General features: G+C 41.7%; 1 protein-coding gene across 1 annotated transcript in view; it reads right to left on the minus strand.

Moving 5' to 3' along the window:
- LOC144270752 (CREB-binding protein-like) overlaps positions 1-15,900 on the minus strand; it is a 153,471-nt gene that overhangs the window by 50,820 nt on the left and 86,751 nt on the right. Inside the window, 7 exon segments of the mRNA XM_077827416.1 lie at positions 2,807-2,993; positions 3,239-3,418; positions 4,550-4,969; positions 7,857-8,045; positions 8,719-8,843; positions 12,712-12,765; positions 12,958-13,150. Coding sequence (XP_077683542.1) covers positions 2,807-2,993; positions 3,239-3,418; positions 4,550-4,969; positions 7,857-8,045; positions 8,719-8,843; positions 12,712-12,765; positions 12,958-13,150 — 1,348 coding nt within the window.

Here is a 15,900-nt window from a genome sequence, read left to right on the forward strand (position 1 = left end):
AGATGTCAAGAAGCTGATGTTGTCTGTCCTGCACTTCCTCCAGTGGAACGTGGCGAGCACCAGCCACTCTGCGTAACAGTTCTTTGAACTGATGGTAATCATCCAGAGGCGATGAGGGAGCTGATGACACCACAGCATCTGGGGATCATGAATTGAATCACTCAGTTTCCAGCGGTGCGGTCAGAGCCAGGCTAAGCGGTTCATCCTCCAACACTGGTTCTGAACACCTACTCGATGACGGTCAAAGAGAGGAGACGGGGCACTCCTCTCATGCTGAATGGGAAGGCTCTGAAGGTGAATACTGAGGCCAGGACACCCAGTAGGGCCCAGAAGGAGGATCCTTAATTTGCTGTGGTGGGCCCTGAGGAGTGGGGTACCAGGGGCTCCTTTGCTAGGGAAAGGGAAGGTACTGTCACTGAGACATCAGAGCCTTTGGATAGTTGTATCAACAGTATGGGAAGGGTGGACCTGTGCTCCGTCCGAGCCTCTGATGCCAAGAAGTCAGAGCCTGGTTCTAATGGCAGCATCATGGGAACCACATGAGCTGGAAGAGAGCAGGCAGGAATATTAGCTGAAGGAGGTAAGTCCAAGGTGGGAGAGCACCTCCACCGCACGAGGTGACTAAAGTGCAAGCCATGGAGACCTCACCTTCTCCAAAGCAAAGAGTTCATGAGGCTCAGGCACAGCCTCAAACCTGCCAGGTGTCAATGGCATGCGCGCCGCAGTCTGAACAAGAGCTGGGGCCGGAATGGAGGCCTGCCTCGGAACCGAAGGTTCCCTTGTCTTTGGCAGTGCAGAACTGGACGGTGTATCTCACTCAGTGGACAGAACCAGCAGATCTTGTGGTCTATGTGGCTTCTTGTCATGCTTGTGCACCTTGGAATGCGCAGTTTCTCCATGGCTGGAACTCATGGAAGGTGCAACGTCCTTCTTCAGCCTAGAGGAAGACTTACTACCATGCTTATGCGCATGCTTCCTTGCCTTATGATTAGGCCCTGGCACGGGGTTTATAGCACTGGTATCAGGGGAACCAGACTGAGTCTTTGTGGTAGGAAGCACACACCTGGATTGCTCAGGCCGATGTATGGGGGGGCAGCAGGGGGAAGGCGTGTTCCCAGCCTGGATCCAACTGTGGCCTCATGGCAATTGCCATGAGGTGCTTCTTGAGGCAGACAGCCCTATCTTCCCAGGTACGGCTTGGGAAGGAGAGGCAGATACTGCATCTGGATGAAATGTGGGCTTCTCCCAAGCAGTAAAGGCAGCGCTTGTGCTCACTGCTGATTGAGAACGAGCGAGGGCAGGAGATGCAGATCTTCGGCACAATTCAGTATTCAGGTGCTGGGGGGAAGGGGGAGGGAGGGAGAGAGGCAGGAAACCAGGAAAAATGTAGTCCCCAAAATTCCTTAATCCTAAAACTTATAGTAAAAAACAATAAAAACTATATACACGAATAAAACAAATATTTTTTCTGTGTTTTAAGTAAATGTGTCACAAGGGACAAGACAACAACAGAAGCTCCAACTCAAACCATGTGGTAGCGAGAAGGAACTAAGGGCACAGTTGGTTTGCCCCGCCCATTATTGCCTTGGACGAAACCATAAGGTGGAGCAAAAGCACATGTACGGACCAATGGACACTATTACTTTCAAAATCTCTGGCTCCAGATGCATGGTGCATGTGTATAACCCTCAGTGGAATACAATAGGGATCATCACTCAAAAAACTTCCTTATTTTACTTCTTAGAAACCAAACACCCAATGCATGCAAATACAGGCTTTTTGAAAAAACAAAACAAAACCCAAAGCTTTATCTAAGGGGAACAGTAATTCCTAAAATCTGTAATATTACTTTTCCCTTTCAAAATAAAGAGGAAAATATAGCATATAGGTACGAACAATCAACGTTCAAACAAACCATATCCAAAACACTAATTCTGTAGACTGACTTGATCAGAATGGTGGTCACCATCGTGCAAACTTCTGTGGAACAGGCTTTGGGCCAGTACACTTTTAAACCGATGGCACTCTCAAGGGAGCTGCACTGGGTCTTTTTCCTTTTAAAAGTTTTAGGGCCAGTATACCAGTCTAACTGTAAAAAATTTAAATTCAGGAACTGAGTTCAGTCCCTAATTCTCAAGCCAACAAGGGCTAATGACAATATGGATGCTGCGCACACAGCCTCTGGAGGGAAAGGGGCGTATCCTGTGATTCACCAGTAATCCTTCTGGCTAAATCAAGGAGACGTTATGGAGGGAGCTACTTCCAAATTGTCTTCTGTCTGCAGGATGTCACCACAACAAGAGGTCTTGGACAGCAGGGATGAAGTGAAAACAGAACCTGGAAAGAATTCACAGAACTTAGAGGACCTCTGTAAGAAAATGTTCTACGTGAATTCAGTCCTCATGAAATAGCACTGGCCAAAGTCAGATACATGCATACAACACCACCTATGTAATTTCCCTACAATTCACCTCAGTCCTGAACTGAAACCAATCCCTTACTACCCTGGCTTTGGCCCTTCTGCATAGAGACTGGCTATGGTGAAAAAGCCAAACTAAGATGTCATCATTGACAGTAACGTTAAGTGCAAATCAGGAGGACATCAACACCTTACTTTTCCAAGGAAAGATAAGAATACTGCTTTCCAAAAGGAAAAAGGGTAGCACATTAACTCATTGTCTCAGCCCCCAATTTGTGGTGTTAGTGCATACGTACAAATAGAGGGACCTCCTGGTTGGCTTAAAGATTGCAGGAGACAGAAAACCAAGAAAAATTATAGCAAGGACTCCCATTTCTATATACGTACTCTTTTTACGGGGCTGAGATGGTGATGTAGATTGTGAAGTGGTGCCATTAGTGCCACTCTCCTCTTCCTCTTTAGGCTCTACCTTGATATCAACTTTCTTTTCTTCTACCTCCATTGGCTCCTGTTTTGACTCTGCCACATCTATTTCTTCTTTCACTTGGCAAGATCCTTGTAAATCCTCCTCCATCTTAAGAAAGAAAGAGATGAGATTAAACTATACCTATAACGTCTCAAACTACAAATTCTATCAGTTTGGAGTATCAGTAGCCCGATATACAATAAAGCACCAGACACAGGGCTTCCACCAGAGTGAAAACCAGAGTTTTCCATTAACTAATATTTTCTCGTCAGCTTGGCTCACTGATTCACACTCATCTTATTTTAGCTCCTATATATTATTGCTCTAATTAACTGTGAAGGAATTTCACTTACCTCAGTCTTAGGTTCCACTTGTGTTTCACAAGGCTCTGGCTCAGTTTCTTCATTTTTAACCTCTGGTTTGCTTTCTAGCATTGGTGCATCAGGTCCCAGCTGCTGGGAGTTGATATCGGCACTCGCAACTGAGCCTGGGGTTGGCACCCTGTTATCAATACTAGCTGCTGCCTGGGATAGCTGATGTAAAAAGGTACAAAAATCAAAACATTGAGGAAATATATAGAAATATTCATTTGTCTTGCTAAGAGGAATAGTACAAAATCATACACAAAAGGATCATCTGAAATAATACCACTCTTGATGTGGAAAAATTGGAAAATGTCCAGCGGAGGGCAACAAAAATGATTAGGGGACTGGAACACATGACTTATGAGGAGAGGCTGAGGGAACTGGGATTTTTAGTCTGCAGAAGAGAAGAATGAGGGGGGATTTGATAGCTGTTTTCAACTACCTGAAAAGGGGTTCCAAAAAGGATGGATCTAGACTGTTCTCAGTGGTAGCAGATGACAGAACAAGGAGCAATGATCTCAAGTTGAAGTGTGGGAAGTTTAGGTTGGATAGTAGGAAAAACTTTTCCACTAGGAGGGTGGTGAAGCACTAGAATGCGTTACCTAGGGAGGTGGTGGAATCTCCTTCCTTAGAGGTTTTTAAGGTCAGGCTTGACAAAGCCCTGGCTGGGATGATTTAGTTGGGGATTGGTCCTGCTTAGAGCAGGGGGTTGGACTAGATGACCTCCTGACGTCCCTTCCAATCCAGATATTCTATGAAAACCAAACTCTGGATACCAGAACACAGATCTCGAGTTATACAGAGGTAAAGACAGGAATGAGTTTATCATCTGATGCATTAGCATCTTCTGTTGATAAAGCAACTGTACGGTGGATAGTACACACTGATTACCATGCAGTCTCTTTCTACCCATCTTTAAAAACCATGTGTGAATTTAATGATCATGAAGGTGAAAGACTAATGATCCTGACTAGAGCCAAACATAGCACAGGCAGATTATTTACAAGTTTCCCACGCACAGCTGTAGAAACATTCTGTAGTATTTTTAATCCTAGTATTGGAAATCACTAACTAAATTGACTGCTGAGAACATTTGGATGAATGCATTTTGTTTGCATATGGATCTAAATAAATACCTATTCTAAAATATATCTTCCACAATCAAACAAGCTACTGTTGCTATGCCATAAGGATCCTGCAATCTGTAATTCTATGGCACAGTACTATACAGGGGAAAGTTCCTTGTTCAATGTTTAGGCTTCTGTTGCATTTGGATCAAATAAACCAGCTGATACTTACTGGAGTGCCAGGAGGTTGTGCCTGCACAGATGTTGGCTGTTGCTGAGATGGTTGTGGGGTTGGCACAGACTGGGGTTGTATTGGAGTCTGAGGTTGTGGTGTAACTTGAGCCTGTGCTGCAGTTTGTCCTGTAGGTGTACTCTGTGTCTGTGTTGCATTTGGAACAGAGCCAGGTGTTGGTGTAGGAGTCTGTCCTGAAGATGAGACTGGTGTGGATGGCTGAGTAGGTGCTGCTGGCTGAGGAGGAGTCATTCCAGGTGGGGTTTGGTGTTGGATAGGTGGCTTGCCAGCTGCATTGGATACAGGAGGTGCAGTCTGATGTAGAGGTGGCTGGGTCACTGGTGGACATGATATCTGACCACTCTGTGGTCCTAGCATATTCATGGAGTTCGGAATAGCAGCACTGGGAACCTGCCCCTGCTATAAAGAGAGAGTTCTTAATGTATCCATGCTGCTCCAAAATTGAGTCATATTTACTTGGACATTATAAGAGCATTAAATGCCTTACAAGAGTAGCAGTTTAGATCACCATACATTTTTCATATTTATTTATTTACAGCAACCGTGTTTATTATCTCAAATGCACAGGTTCTGACCACATAAAATCACCAATAATTTTCGATAGCTTTTTGCTCCTTTTATATTGTTCTGCTAGCATAAAGGAGATGGAACCCAGATAGCACTCCCCATAGGCAGCCATTCAAGAGCTAAGTTGTGCCATGGGCTGGGTAGGGGTAAGGATTCAGAGGACACAAAGTGGCTGAAAGCTCCCCACAACCTAGGCTGCACCTACTGAGCTACATTGCTCAGGAAGGCATCTCAGAATTCTTTCCCTTGTGTTTACTATACACAATACACTTGACCATGTAACAATTTTTACCCTGACTTGACTATTTTGGATATTCAAAAAGGTTGTGGATCCACATTTCCAAGTCCAGCAACATTATAAAATTGAAATAGTACAATATAAATGACATGGTGCATGTGCATATGTTTTAAGATCATATATTTTACTAAATGCTGCATCAGACAAACTAGAATGGGTGGAGGGAGAATCAGGGAGAGCAGACCATATTAATACAGTAACTCCTCACTTAAAGTTGTCCCGGTTAACGTTGTTACTGTTACGTTACCGAGGGTTGTGAGCTCAATCCTTGAGGGGGCCATTTAGGGATGTGGGGCAAAAATTGGGGATTGGTCCTGCTTTGAGCAGAGGGTTGGACTAGATGACTTCCTGAGGTCCCTTCCAACCCTGATATTCTAGGAACTGATCTATGAATTAGGGAACATGCTCGTTTAAAGTTGTGAAATGCTCCCTTCTAACTTGTTTGGCAGCCACCTGCTTTGTCCACTGCTTGCAGGAAGAGCAGCCGGTGGAGGCTTGGAACCAGAGTGGACCAGCAGCCCAGCTATCAGCTCCCCACTCCAAGTTTCCTGTGCAGCAGCTGCCCAGCAGGGTATCAATTGCCAGGAGTTCAGCTGTCCCTCCCGCCACTGCCCTGAGCTGCTCCTGCCCTTTGCCTTGGATCTGCTCCTCAAGACTCCTGCTTGCTGCGTGGAGGGGAGGGGAAAAAGAGGGGGGCTAATGTCAGGGTGTCCCCCTCCCCCTGCACCCCGCTTACCCTATCTTCCATAGGGCAGGGGACACACACAACGGGCAGCACCTGCAGCCCAGTCTCAGCTTGCTGATCTAATTAACAAGGCAGTATACTTCTGACTTCACTCTCCATACTTAAAGGGGAAATGCGCACATCTCTCTCTCTCTCTCTCTCTCTCTCACACACACACACACACACAAACACAGGTTGTGTGTCTCTGTCTGCCCTCCCTCATTTCCTGCTGTGAGAGAGTTAACCCTTGAGGACTCAGCCAATTGCTAGCTCACGAAAGCTTATAGTCTCTAAGGTGCCACAAGTACTCCTTTTCATTTAGCAGTAAGGCATTCCCTAGGAAATATCCCACCCTCTGACTCCTCAACCAAGCTTCTCAATCATCATCACTGTGTACCAGTATTAAATTGTTTGTTTAAAACACACACACGTGTGTGTGTGTGTGTGTGTGTGTGTGGACAAAAATTTCCCTGGAACCTAACCCCCTCATTTACATTAACTGTTATAGGGAAATTGGATTTGCTTAACATTGTTTTATTTAAAGTCGCATTTTTCAGGAACATAACTACAATGTTAAGTGAGGAGTTACTGTATGCCTTCATCTGATTTCTATTTAAAACCTTCATACAAGTATTTTTAAGTATTTGTATAAATCTAAATAAATCAATAAAGAAATATGAATGAATTATAGGTAGTAAAATGTCAAGCGTTAAAATGCTTTTATATTGCCTTATAAATATTTTGTTGAGGGATACTGTTTTTCTATCCATCATGTATTCAAGACTTTCTCCAGGAGGGCAGATGTTTTTATTTTTTAAAAAGCCACATGCAGAAGTGTTCAGCTATTAAACAAATAATTTGACTGAACTTCTGTAATAACATGGAAGACAACTGGTGATAGACAACAGCTTCCAATTCAGATGTAACTAGTTTAAAAACAAAACAAAAGAAACCCAAAAAACTAAGAGGGCTGCTTTGATTACATACTTTCTTGCAGTCCATAATTTAAAATAATAGCTACTAAAGTCTGCATACAAAGAAAAAATAGGAGCATATGGATGACTCAGATACAATGGGGGAACACTGAAAATAGCTTAATCATGCATCATAAATTAACTTTTCCTACTATTCCTCCCTAAAATTCTCCATAAGATTATGTGAATTACAGAATTCACATCTGGGGGTGGTGGTGGGGATTTTTTCCTAAACTAATACACCCAGAGTTTATGTAGCAGCTCATGGAAATACTTGGAATGCAGAAAGAGAAAGTGAAAGACAGGAGAGTCTCTGAGAAGCTGATTAAATTGGAGGGGTATAATGAACACTGGATATACAAATATAATGCAAACTATGCAAAGAAGTGAGATTTTAAAAGGAAATTGGACATGGGCAGTTCGTGAACTGCCGGCTGGTGGAGGCTAGCGCCCAGCCCTGCCCCTTCCGCCTGAGGCCCCAGCCCTTCCGTGCCCCCTACCAGAGCCCCCCACTGCAGCTGCCGGCCGATGTCCCCAGCCCCAGGAGGGCAGGTGGCATGGCCCCGACCCCAGAGCACCGAGAGAGAGGGCAGCGCGGCCTGAACCAGGGAGACTGAAGCTGCGCTGGGTAGAAGCAGGAGGGGTGGGGGGTTGTTGGGGGCTGAGCGTGGCCGCCCATGAAATTAGATTAAGATAATCCATACTTCAGAAAATGAATTCTACCTGTGAAACGCCTGTCTGGGTTGTTGATTGACCCATGCCTACATTGTTCACATTCAGAGCTCCACTTGATGATGGGAACTGATTCTGAGGGAGGAACTGGTTTTGGGTAGGAGCCTGACCCATCATAGTACTGGAATGTGCTCCCATCATGTTTTGTGGCTGAGGCATTCGGGAAGGAGACATTGCCATCTAATATTTAAAAACAAAAATATCAGTTATTAAAGAAATTAATTGGGTAGAAATAAAGGAAAAAACAAACTAGATAATTAGCCATAAGGTCTGAGAAAAAATACTGACCTCATAAATCATAGGGAGTTTTGGACACATGTATGATGTCAGCATTGCCTCACAACATTCAATGAGCTACTCAAAGTGAAAAAAATACTAAAGCTATATTTAGAACGCTAAGTTCTTTGGGCTAATATAGAAAAGTAATATGCTGGAACTCTTAAAATATATTTTAATTTTCTGAAAAAAATGAAATCAAGTTTTTAAGTGGTACCAGGGATTTATACACTGGATGGCTACAGTACTTGGAAGCACCAAGCTTCTTTCTCCCAGAAGACACGAGTTACTGTTATACCTCTGATGTCCGCCTCCCACCCTAAGTATTTATGTTCTGTATGTCAAATTTAAACGTTGAAAACAAATAAACAAGTCAGTAAAAAAACTGTATGATAGCAAAGATGAAAGATAAATTTCCCTGAAGCTAATTAGCATGAAATTCAAATAGACGAGCAGACACGTGAGTTTTCCACATTAATAGGAATGTTTTTTCTCAAAGCATCTTTATTATAAAAACTGAGGAAATTCTTAAGTGGAATTAAACTATAAGAAGAACTTGAGGAAAGCAAATACAAACCGCTGGAACAGAGCTCATGTTGTTCATTTGTACAGGATGGTTCATTGGAGAAGCTGCACGGGGTCCCATGGGTGCCTGTGGCATCTGTACATTTCCTATGGACATGGGGTTAAACTGATTCATTCCTGCAAAATGCACCCCCAAAACAGCTCATTAGGAACAAGTCATCAAGCACTTACATGTACTACAGTTACCAGCCTACAGTATCATAATTCAAATCAGTTATGGTAAAAAGCATTACCCACACACACTGCCGGAGAGCAAGTGAGGTGTGTAATTCTATGCAATTGATTACAATTTTGCCTCAAGCTGTCAGAAGAGCAATAACCATTCTTCACATTAAAGAAGTCAATGTTGTTCCTTCCTGCAAAATGGTCACTAACAAAGACATGCTGGACAGGGAGAAATGTTTAGGGAAAACCAACACTGAAACTTGTTTTAAACAACCGCTCACGGGGCAAACAAATGGAGGTGATGCTCTTTAAAAGAAAAGTAGTACTATACTCAATACTTTTAGGAAAATTTGCAGGGGAGGGGTACATAAGACAGGAGTTGTACAAAAAGGGTGATCTCTTATTCAAGTTTTACTGTAAGTAATTCTCAAAGTAAATCATATAAAGGGCACACTGAAGGCAAGCACACTGCCCCAAATCAAAGTATAAACCAAAACAATACCACAACCAGCAACTACCAAAACAAAGGTAGCAGTTCCCTCTCCCCACCATCCTCCTCCTCAAAAATACACCCCACAAACCATGCATTGGTAAAGGCATACATTTATCATAGGCTCAGTATTTACAGATATGCATGTGCCTGTTCAAAGAACTTTTCTTTTCCTACCCAAAATAAATAAAATGCTAGATGTGTCATTAAACAGAGAGCGCCATAGCATAGCTCCAAAGGGTTGCGATACAGGTTTCAGCTTACTAGATTCCATAACAAACATTAATTCATGAAGCAGATAAACCTGGACTACTACTTAGGAAGATGAAACATCTCAACTTTCAGTACTTTTCAGGAAAAAGCAGCTGGAGCAAGGCTACTGCATTCCTCTAGCATTAACAAATTAATAATGAGAAAATTCCCAGTTTACAAGTATCTTCTGGGCCAACAGGATTATCTTACAAAGAAGCACTGAAAACGAAAATGGTTTAACACATTTCACGCTGATAGATAAATTAAGTGAGGGTACTGCTGATTCCCTTCCTTTCTCACAGGTGCTAAATTACTCTCTAACCTGATTATCCCTGTTGTGGAGAAACAATTGGACACATCTTGTTAGCCCTTGAGATACCACTGTGATAAAGCCTGGTAAAGTGTGTGATGCTGGCAGACCAGATGCCAGCTCATGCCAAGGCCCCTAAGACTCACTGAACACTGACAAATGCACAGCTGGAAACCAGTCTGGCTTACCTGTGTTTTAGTATTTTTAAAATAGGTATTAGAATTTAAGAATGTGTTTGTGTTTAGACTTTGTGGAATGATTGTAGGATGCTGCATGCATTAATCCTACTTATATCTGTATCCCGTGTTACAAGTTAATGTTTATATATTTGCTTTGTTACTATGAAAGTGTTTGCTAAGACTTCAGAGCGGTAGCTATGTTAGTCTGCATCAGCAAAAAGAACAAGGAATAGTTATGGCACCTTAGAGTCTAACCAATTTACTTGGGCATAAGCTTCCGTGGGCTAAAACCCACTTCATCAGATGCATGCAGTGGAAAATACAGTAGGAAGATTATATAACACACACACACAGAGAACATGAAAAAATGGGTGTTGCTATACCAACTCTAATGAGACTAATTAATTAAGGTGGGCTATTATTAGCAGGAGAAAAAAAAACTTTTGTAGTGATAATCAGGATGGCCCATTTCAAACAGTTGACAAGAAGGTGTGAGTAACAGCAGGGGAAAAATTAGCATAGGGAAATAGCTTTTAGTTTGTGTAATGACAAATGTAATGCATTGTTCTAAGTCAGCCATAAAAATGTTGGCATACTGTGGGGCCATGCGGATAGTCATAGCAGTTCCAATGACTTGAAGGTATACATTGTCCCCAAATGTGAAATAGTTGTGGGTGAGGACAAAGTCACAAAGTTCAGCCACCAGGTTTGCCGTGACATTATCGGGGATACTGTTCCTCATGGCTTGTAATCCATCTTTGTGTGGAATGTTGGTGTCAAGGGCTTCTACATCCATAGTGGCCAGAATGGTGTTTTCTGGAAGATCACCAATGGATCACACAACAAAAACACTAACCCAGGAACCTATCCTTGCAACAAAGCCCGTTGCCAACTCTGTCCACATATCTATTCAAGGGACACTACCATAGGTCTTAATTACATCAGCCACACCATCAAGGGCTCGTTCACCTGCACATCTACCAATGTGATATATGCCATTATGTGCCAGCAATGCCCCTCTGCCATGTACATTGGCCAAACTGGACAGTCTCTACGCATAAGAACAAATGGACACAAATCAGAAATCAAGCATTAGAACATTCAAAAACCAGTCGGAGAACACTTCAACCTCCCTGGACACTCAGTTACAGACCTAAAAGTCGCAATTCTTCAACAAAAAAACCTTTAAAGACAGACTCCAACGAGCAACTGCAGAACTGGAATTAATTTGCAAACTGGACACCATTAAATTAGACTTGAATAAAGACTGGGAGTAGATGAGTCATTACACAAACTAAAAACTATTTCCCCATGCTAATTTTTCCCCCTACTGTTACTCACACCTTCTTGTCAACTGTTTGAAATGGGCCATCCTGATTATCAGTACAAAAGTTTTTTTTTCTCCTGCTGATAATAGCCCACCTTAATTGATTAGTCTCGTTAGAATTGGTATGGCAACACCCGTTTTTTCATGCTCTCTCTCTATCTATATATCTATCTCTTCCTATTGTATTTTCCACTGCATGCATCCAATGGAGTGGGTTTTAGCCCACGAAAGCTTATGCCCAAATAAATTGGTTAGTCTCTAAGGAGCCACAAGTACTCCTCATTCTTTTTGCTAAAACTGTAAATTCCCCACAGTCAGGGGAGAAGCATTACCAGGTGTGAAATCCTAGTTTACCACAAGAGGTGCTATCTTCTCCCCAACAAAGGAAGGTCTACAGACATCAGATGAGCCATTGTGAACAAAAGACTGTTGACTGCTTCCCCCACAAGCCTCTGTCCCATCACAGCTTGAATGCTGGTGAAAGGGAATAAAGATACTTGTTAAGGAGACCCGAGTATCTTTTTGCTCTCTGGATTCTGAGGGCAAAGATTCCTAAATATGAGCAAGAGATCCGCAAGCTGCTAGGCTTGGGTTAGCCCTAAAGGACATAACAGCCTGCTTATTAACGAAGCTTCTACTACTTTTTTAACTTAAGATTGTATCTCATTTGTGTGTGTGTTTATCTGCTTTAATCTTATAAATAATTCATTTCTCCTCTTAGTTAATAAACCTTTTTGTTTGTTACAGGACTGGCTGGCTACAAGCTCTGTCTTTGGTTTGAGATCTGAATATAACTGACTTGGGGTAAATGACTGGTCCTTTGGGACAGCAAATAATCTGAATATTATTGTGATTTTTGGTGTAAAGTGACCATCTATCAAAAAGTCAAGCTTGCCTGGGTGGCAAGATAGAATGCAATACTTAGAGACTATCCATGACTCCATGGTAGGATTGTTACAGTGTGTTAGGAGTTGACAATTGATACTGGTTTGGTGAAATCTAATGATAGAATATACAACCAGTTTGGGGTTTTCATCCTGCTTCTTGACAGTCTGCCCTGAGGTTGACACTCATGGTTGTGAGTCACTCCTGACAGCATAACAAGTATAATGGTGAATACGAATAATAAAAGAAGGAGAGAGTCACACACACCCTTCCCCCTCAAGTTATGAACAATATGAAAGGAAAACAGAAGAAAAGCAACCTAGAAAAGCTATGTTTTGAATCAACAAAGCAATGTACAGAAGGAAAAAGTTAAATACCTTGAAAGACCTGCATACAACTCATAGGCACATTTGGCATGGACATAGGCCCATCTGTAACAGAATCAAAAGAATGGTCAAAGAAAAAAAAAATTTTTTTTTAATTAAGAAATAGTATACAATGACACTTCAGCCAACCACGACACTGCATAGCAGAAGTATTTAAATTCAATAAACGAAATGTAAAAAACTGTCCCACTCTCTTCTTCCATCTCCCCTGCCCCATCTCATCTAATCCATACTTACTGGAAGGTCTCAAGGGCTGTGCCTGGCCCATGGCAGCAGCCACCTGTGGGATACCAGGTGGCTGAGCCCCTGGGGTCTGTAAGGCTGGCTGGTTACCCAAGATCCCTTGTTTATGTAAATGAGACCTCCGTTTCTCTTCGAGCTCCTTTTGTATCTTATAGATTTTCTCTGCTAATAAATGATAGTATTCGTCCTATAAAGGAGAAAGATAATATTCAGTATTACAAAAAAATACAAAAATACAGAGGTAAAACTAATTCACCTGAATCGTGTGTCATTTACATTCTCTTGCAGATAAAGAGCTGCCTATTTGAAGAAGAATTACATTTCTTGTCACAACTGTTATATGGAGATGAGACTCCTTGTAATTCTTAAGTGGAGAGTAACAGTGAAGCTTTTGGAAAAAAACACAGGAAGGGAAGTTTACAGACTGACTGTCCATCTTGGCTGTCTTCCAAAGAATAGGCTTTTCTAAATCATCATGCGTAAGTTTTTATGAAAGGGACTGTTGTAGGATGCCTTCTACTTTCTGGCAGAGAAATCAATATGAAGATACAATTTACTCTTCAGTGGGACATTTTTTATCCTTATTTATAAGTTGGTATTTTCTTAACACACCTAGCCACCAATCCAGAGTCAATAATGAAAGGAGCTGCTCACCTGCAGTTCTGCAGGAGAAAAGCAGATGTTCTAAACTGGTAGCTTAGTCTGTTATGAAAAGATCAAGTTACAAGTAAAGAATAAAACTGCCTTTTTCATAGACACAACTAATCTACCAATCCAGCGTCACTACTGTGAAGCATAAGACAGACATGGGAAGAGAGAGAATTTAAAGAACTAGTGAGAAACAGCAGCGTAGAGAATCAAACAACTGAACACTGCATCTGCAGATGAGGAAACATCCATTTTGTTAAGGGTGTCAAATGAGTCAACAAATGAACACGTTACGACCCTGCTTGTAACATTAGATGATTCTGTGTTCCTTGCAGTCTATGCAGCCGTCATGCATCCGTGAACATAATGCTTATGGTTCCTGGAGAGGTTTTTTTTGGGATTTTTTGCATGCTTATGATATGGTTGCTCTCACCTACTGTGAAATACTGCACTTTAGAGGTTCCATTTCTTTTTTTTCGCTTAGTATAAAGAAAGACTGACTAACTTGCAGAACTGCCTGTGTTCTGTGAAAACAAAACTAACACCCTGCACCTTTCTAGGGAACAGAGAAGAGCCTTCAGGCAAAAAGATGGAAGGGCTCTCATGATTCAACTAAAATAGAGATTTCATTTTTGCCATAAATTGTGGTGTTATTCAAAGGCCCATCAAAGGCCTTAGAGAATCTCTTCCACTTCATCAGGTAGGTTTCCCTGATCAAAGATTCCTTGCTTTCAACAGAATCTACTGTACTTCTGTGCCCCAACAACCCAGATGCTAAGTGATGAGACTGAAAGATTTCTAATCCAGGTGCAAAATTCTGCCCTGATTCACAGACAAGAAGTCTGGTAAACTGGGAAGCAAGTTTTCTGGTTCTGACATCAGTTCCAGGACACTGGGGAACTGAAACTGCCAGTGTGCAAGCTGGGGGCATTTAACAGCATGTTAGGCCTGTCCTGACTTTCCAGATAGCCCTCACAATTACTGAGAATGGAGAGAATTCACAAAAATATTCTGGACTCCAATCCAGGAGAAAAGTGTCATTCAGAGATGATGGATCCTGCCCACCCTAGAACAGAACCAGACATTTCGCATTTTCATTGATGACAGAACTATCTAAAAGGGGTATGCCCTTTTACACAAAAGAGAATGCAGGAATGAATTCTTGAGAGCCTATTAGGGCTGCCAAGTGTACCTTCAGCTCAAAGTCTGCTAACTCATTGTCCTCTCCTGGCAGACAGAGCGCCACAGGAGAATTTGGTGGTGAATGCTCCACTTCAAAACTCAAGACAGCTTCTTGTCAAGGCTGCTGAGCCATAAGTCCTCCATGCTGGTTAGTGTAATACAGAACTGTGGCTTGGGCAGGTTTAATTAAAGAGTAAGCTTTTTGGGGAAAAGACCATCTTTCTGCTGTATATTTTTTTACATTAGCACAACACAATTAATGAATAAATAATAACTTGGAACTGGTAAGAGGGAGAAATCCTCACAGGCTAGATGAATAATTCTTAGACTCATCTGATATGTATCATCGAGCCCTATGGAGCCCACAAGCCTTGAAGAGTGTCGTTATCAAGATGGACATGCCAGCCCATTCAAAAGATGGCTGAATATTACTACTGATATTATTGGTATTCAAGAAGCAGTGACTGGGGGCCCCCCTGTTCTAGTCACAGTACAGAGTAAGATCACTCTTACATGAAAGAGCTGACACTCTAAATAGAGAAGACAAAAAGGGTGGAAGAAAGGGATATAACACATAAGCAGAACGAACAGAGTATTGGTTTGCAGATATCCATATTAGTTTCATGATTTATTTTTAGGGCTGTCGATTAATCGCAGTTAACTTTTGTAATTAACTCAAAAAAATGAATCGCGATTTAAAAAAATTGATCGTGATTAATTGCACTGTTAAACAATAGAATACAAATTGAAATTATTTAAATATTTGTGATGTTTTTCTACATTTTCAAATATATTTCAATTACAACACAGAATACAAAGTATACAGTACTCACTTTATATTTTTTATTACAAATATTTGCACTGTAAAAATGATAAAAGAAATTGTATTTTTCAATTCACCTCATACAAGTACTGAAGTGCAATTTCTTTATCATGAAAGTGCAACTTACAAATGTATTTTTTTGTTCCATAACTGCACTCAAAAACAAAACAATGTAAAACTTTAGAGCCTACAAGTCCACTCAGTCCTACTTCTTGTTCAGCCAATTGCTAAGAGAACAAGTTTGTTTACATTTACGGGAGATAAGGTTGCCCACTTCTTAATCA

The sequence above is a fragment of the Eretmochelys imbricata genome, chromosome 10, assembly GCF_965152235.1.
Source record: "Eretmochelys imbricata isolate rEreImb1 chromosome 10, rEreImb1.hap1, whole genome shotgun sequence".
NCBI classification, from domain to species: domain Eukaryota; kingdom Metazoa; phylum Chordata; order Testudines; family Cheloniidae; genus Eretmochelys; species Eretmochelys imbricata.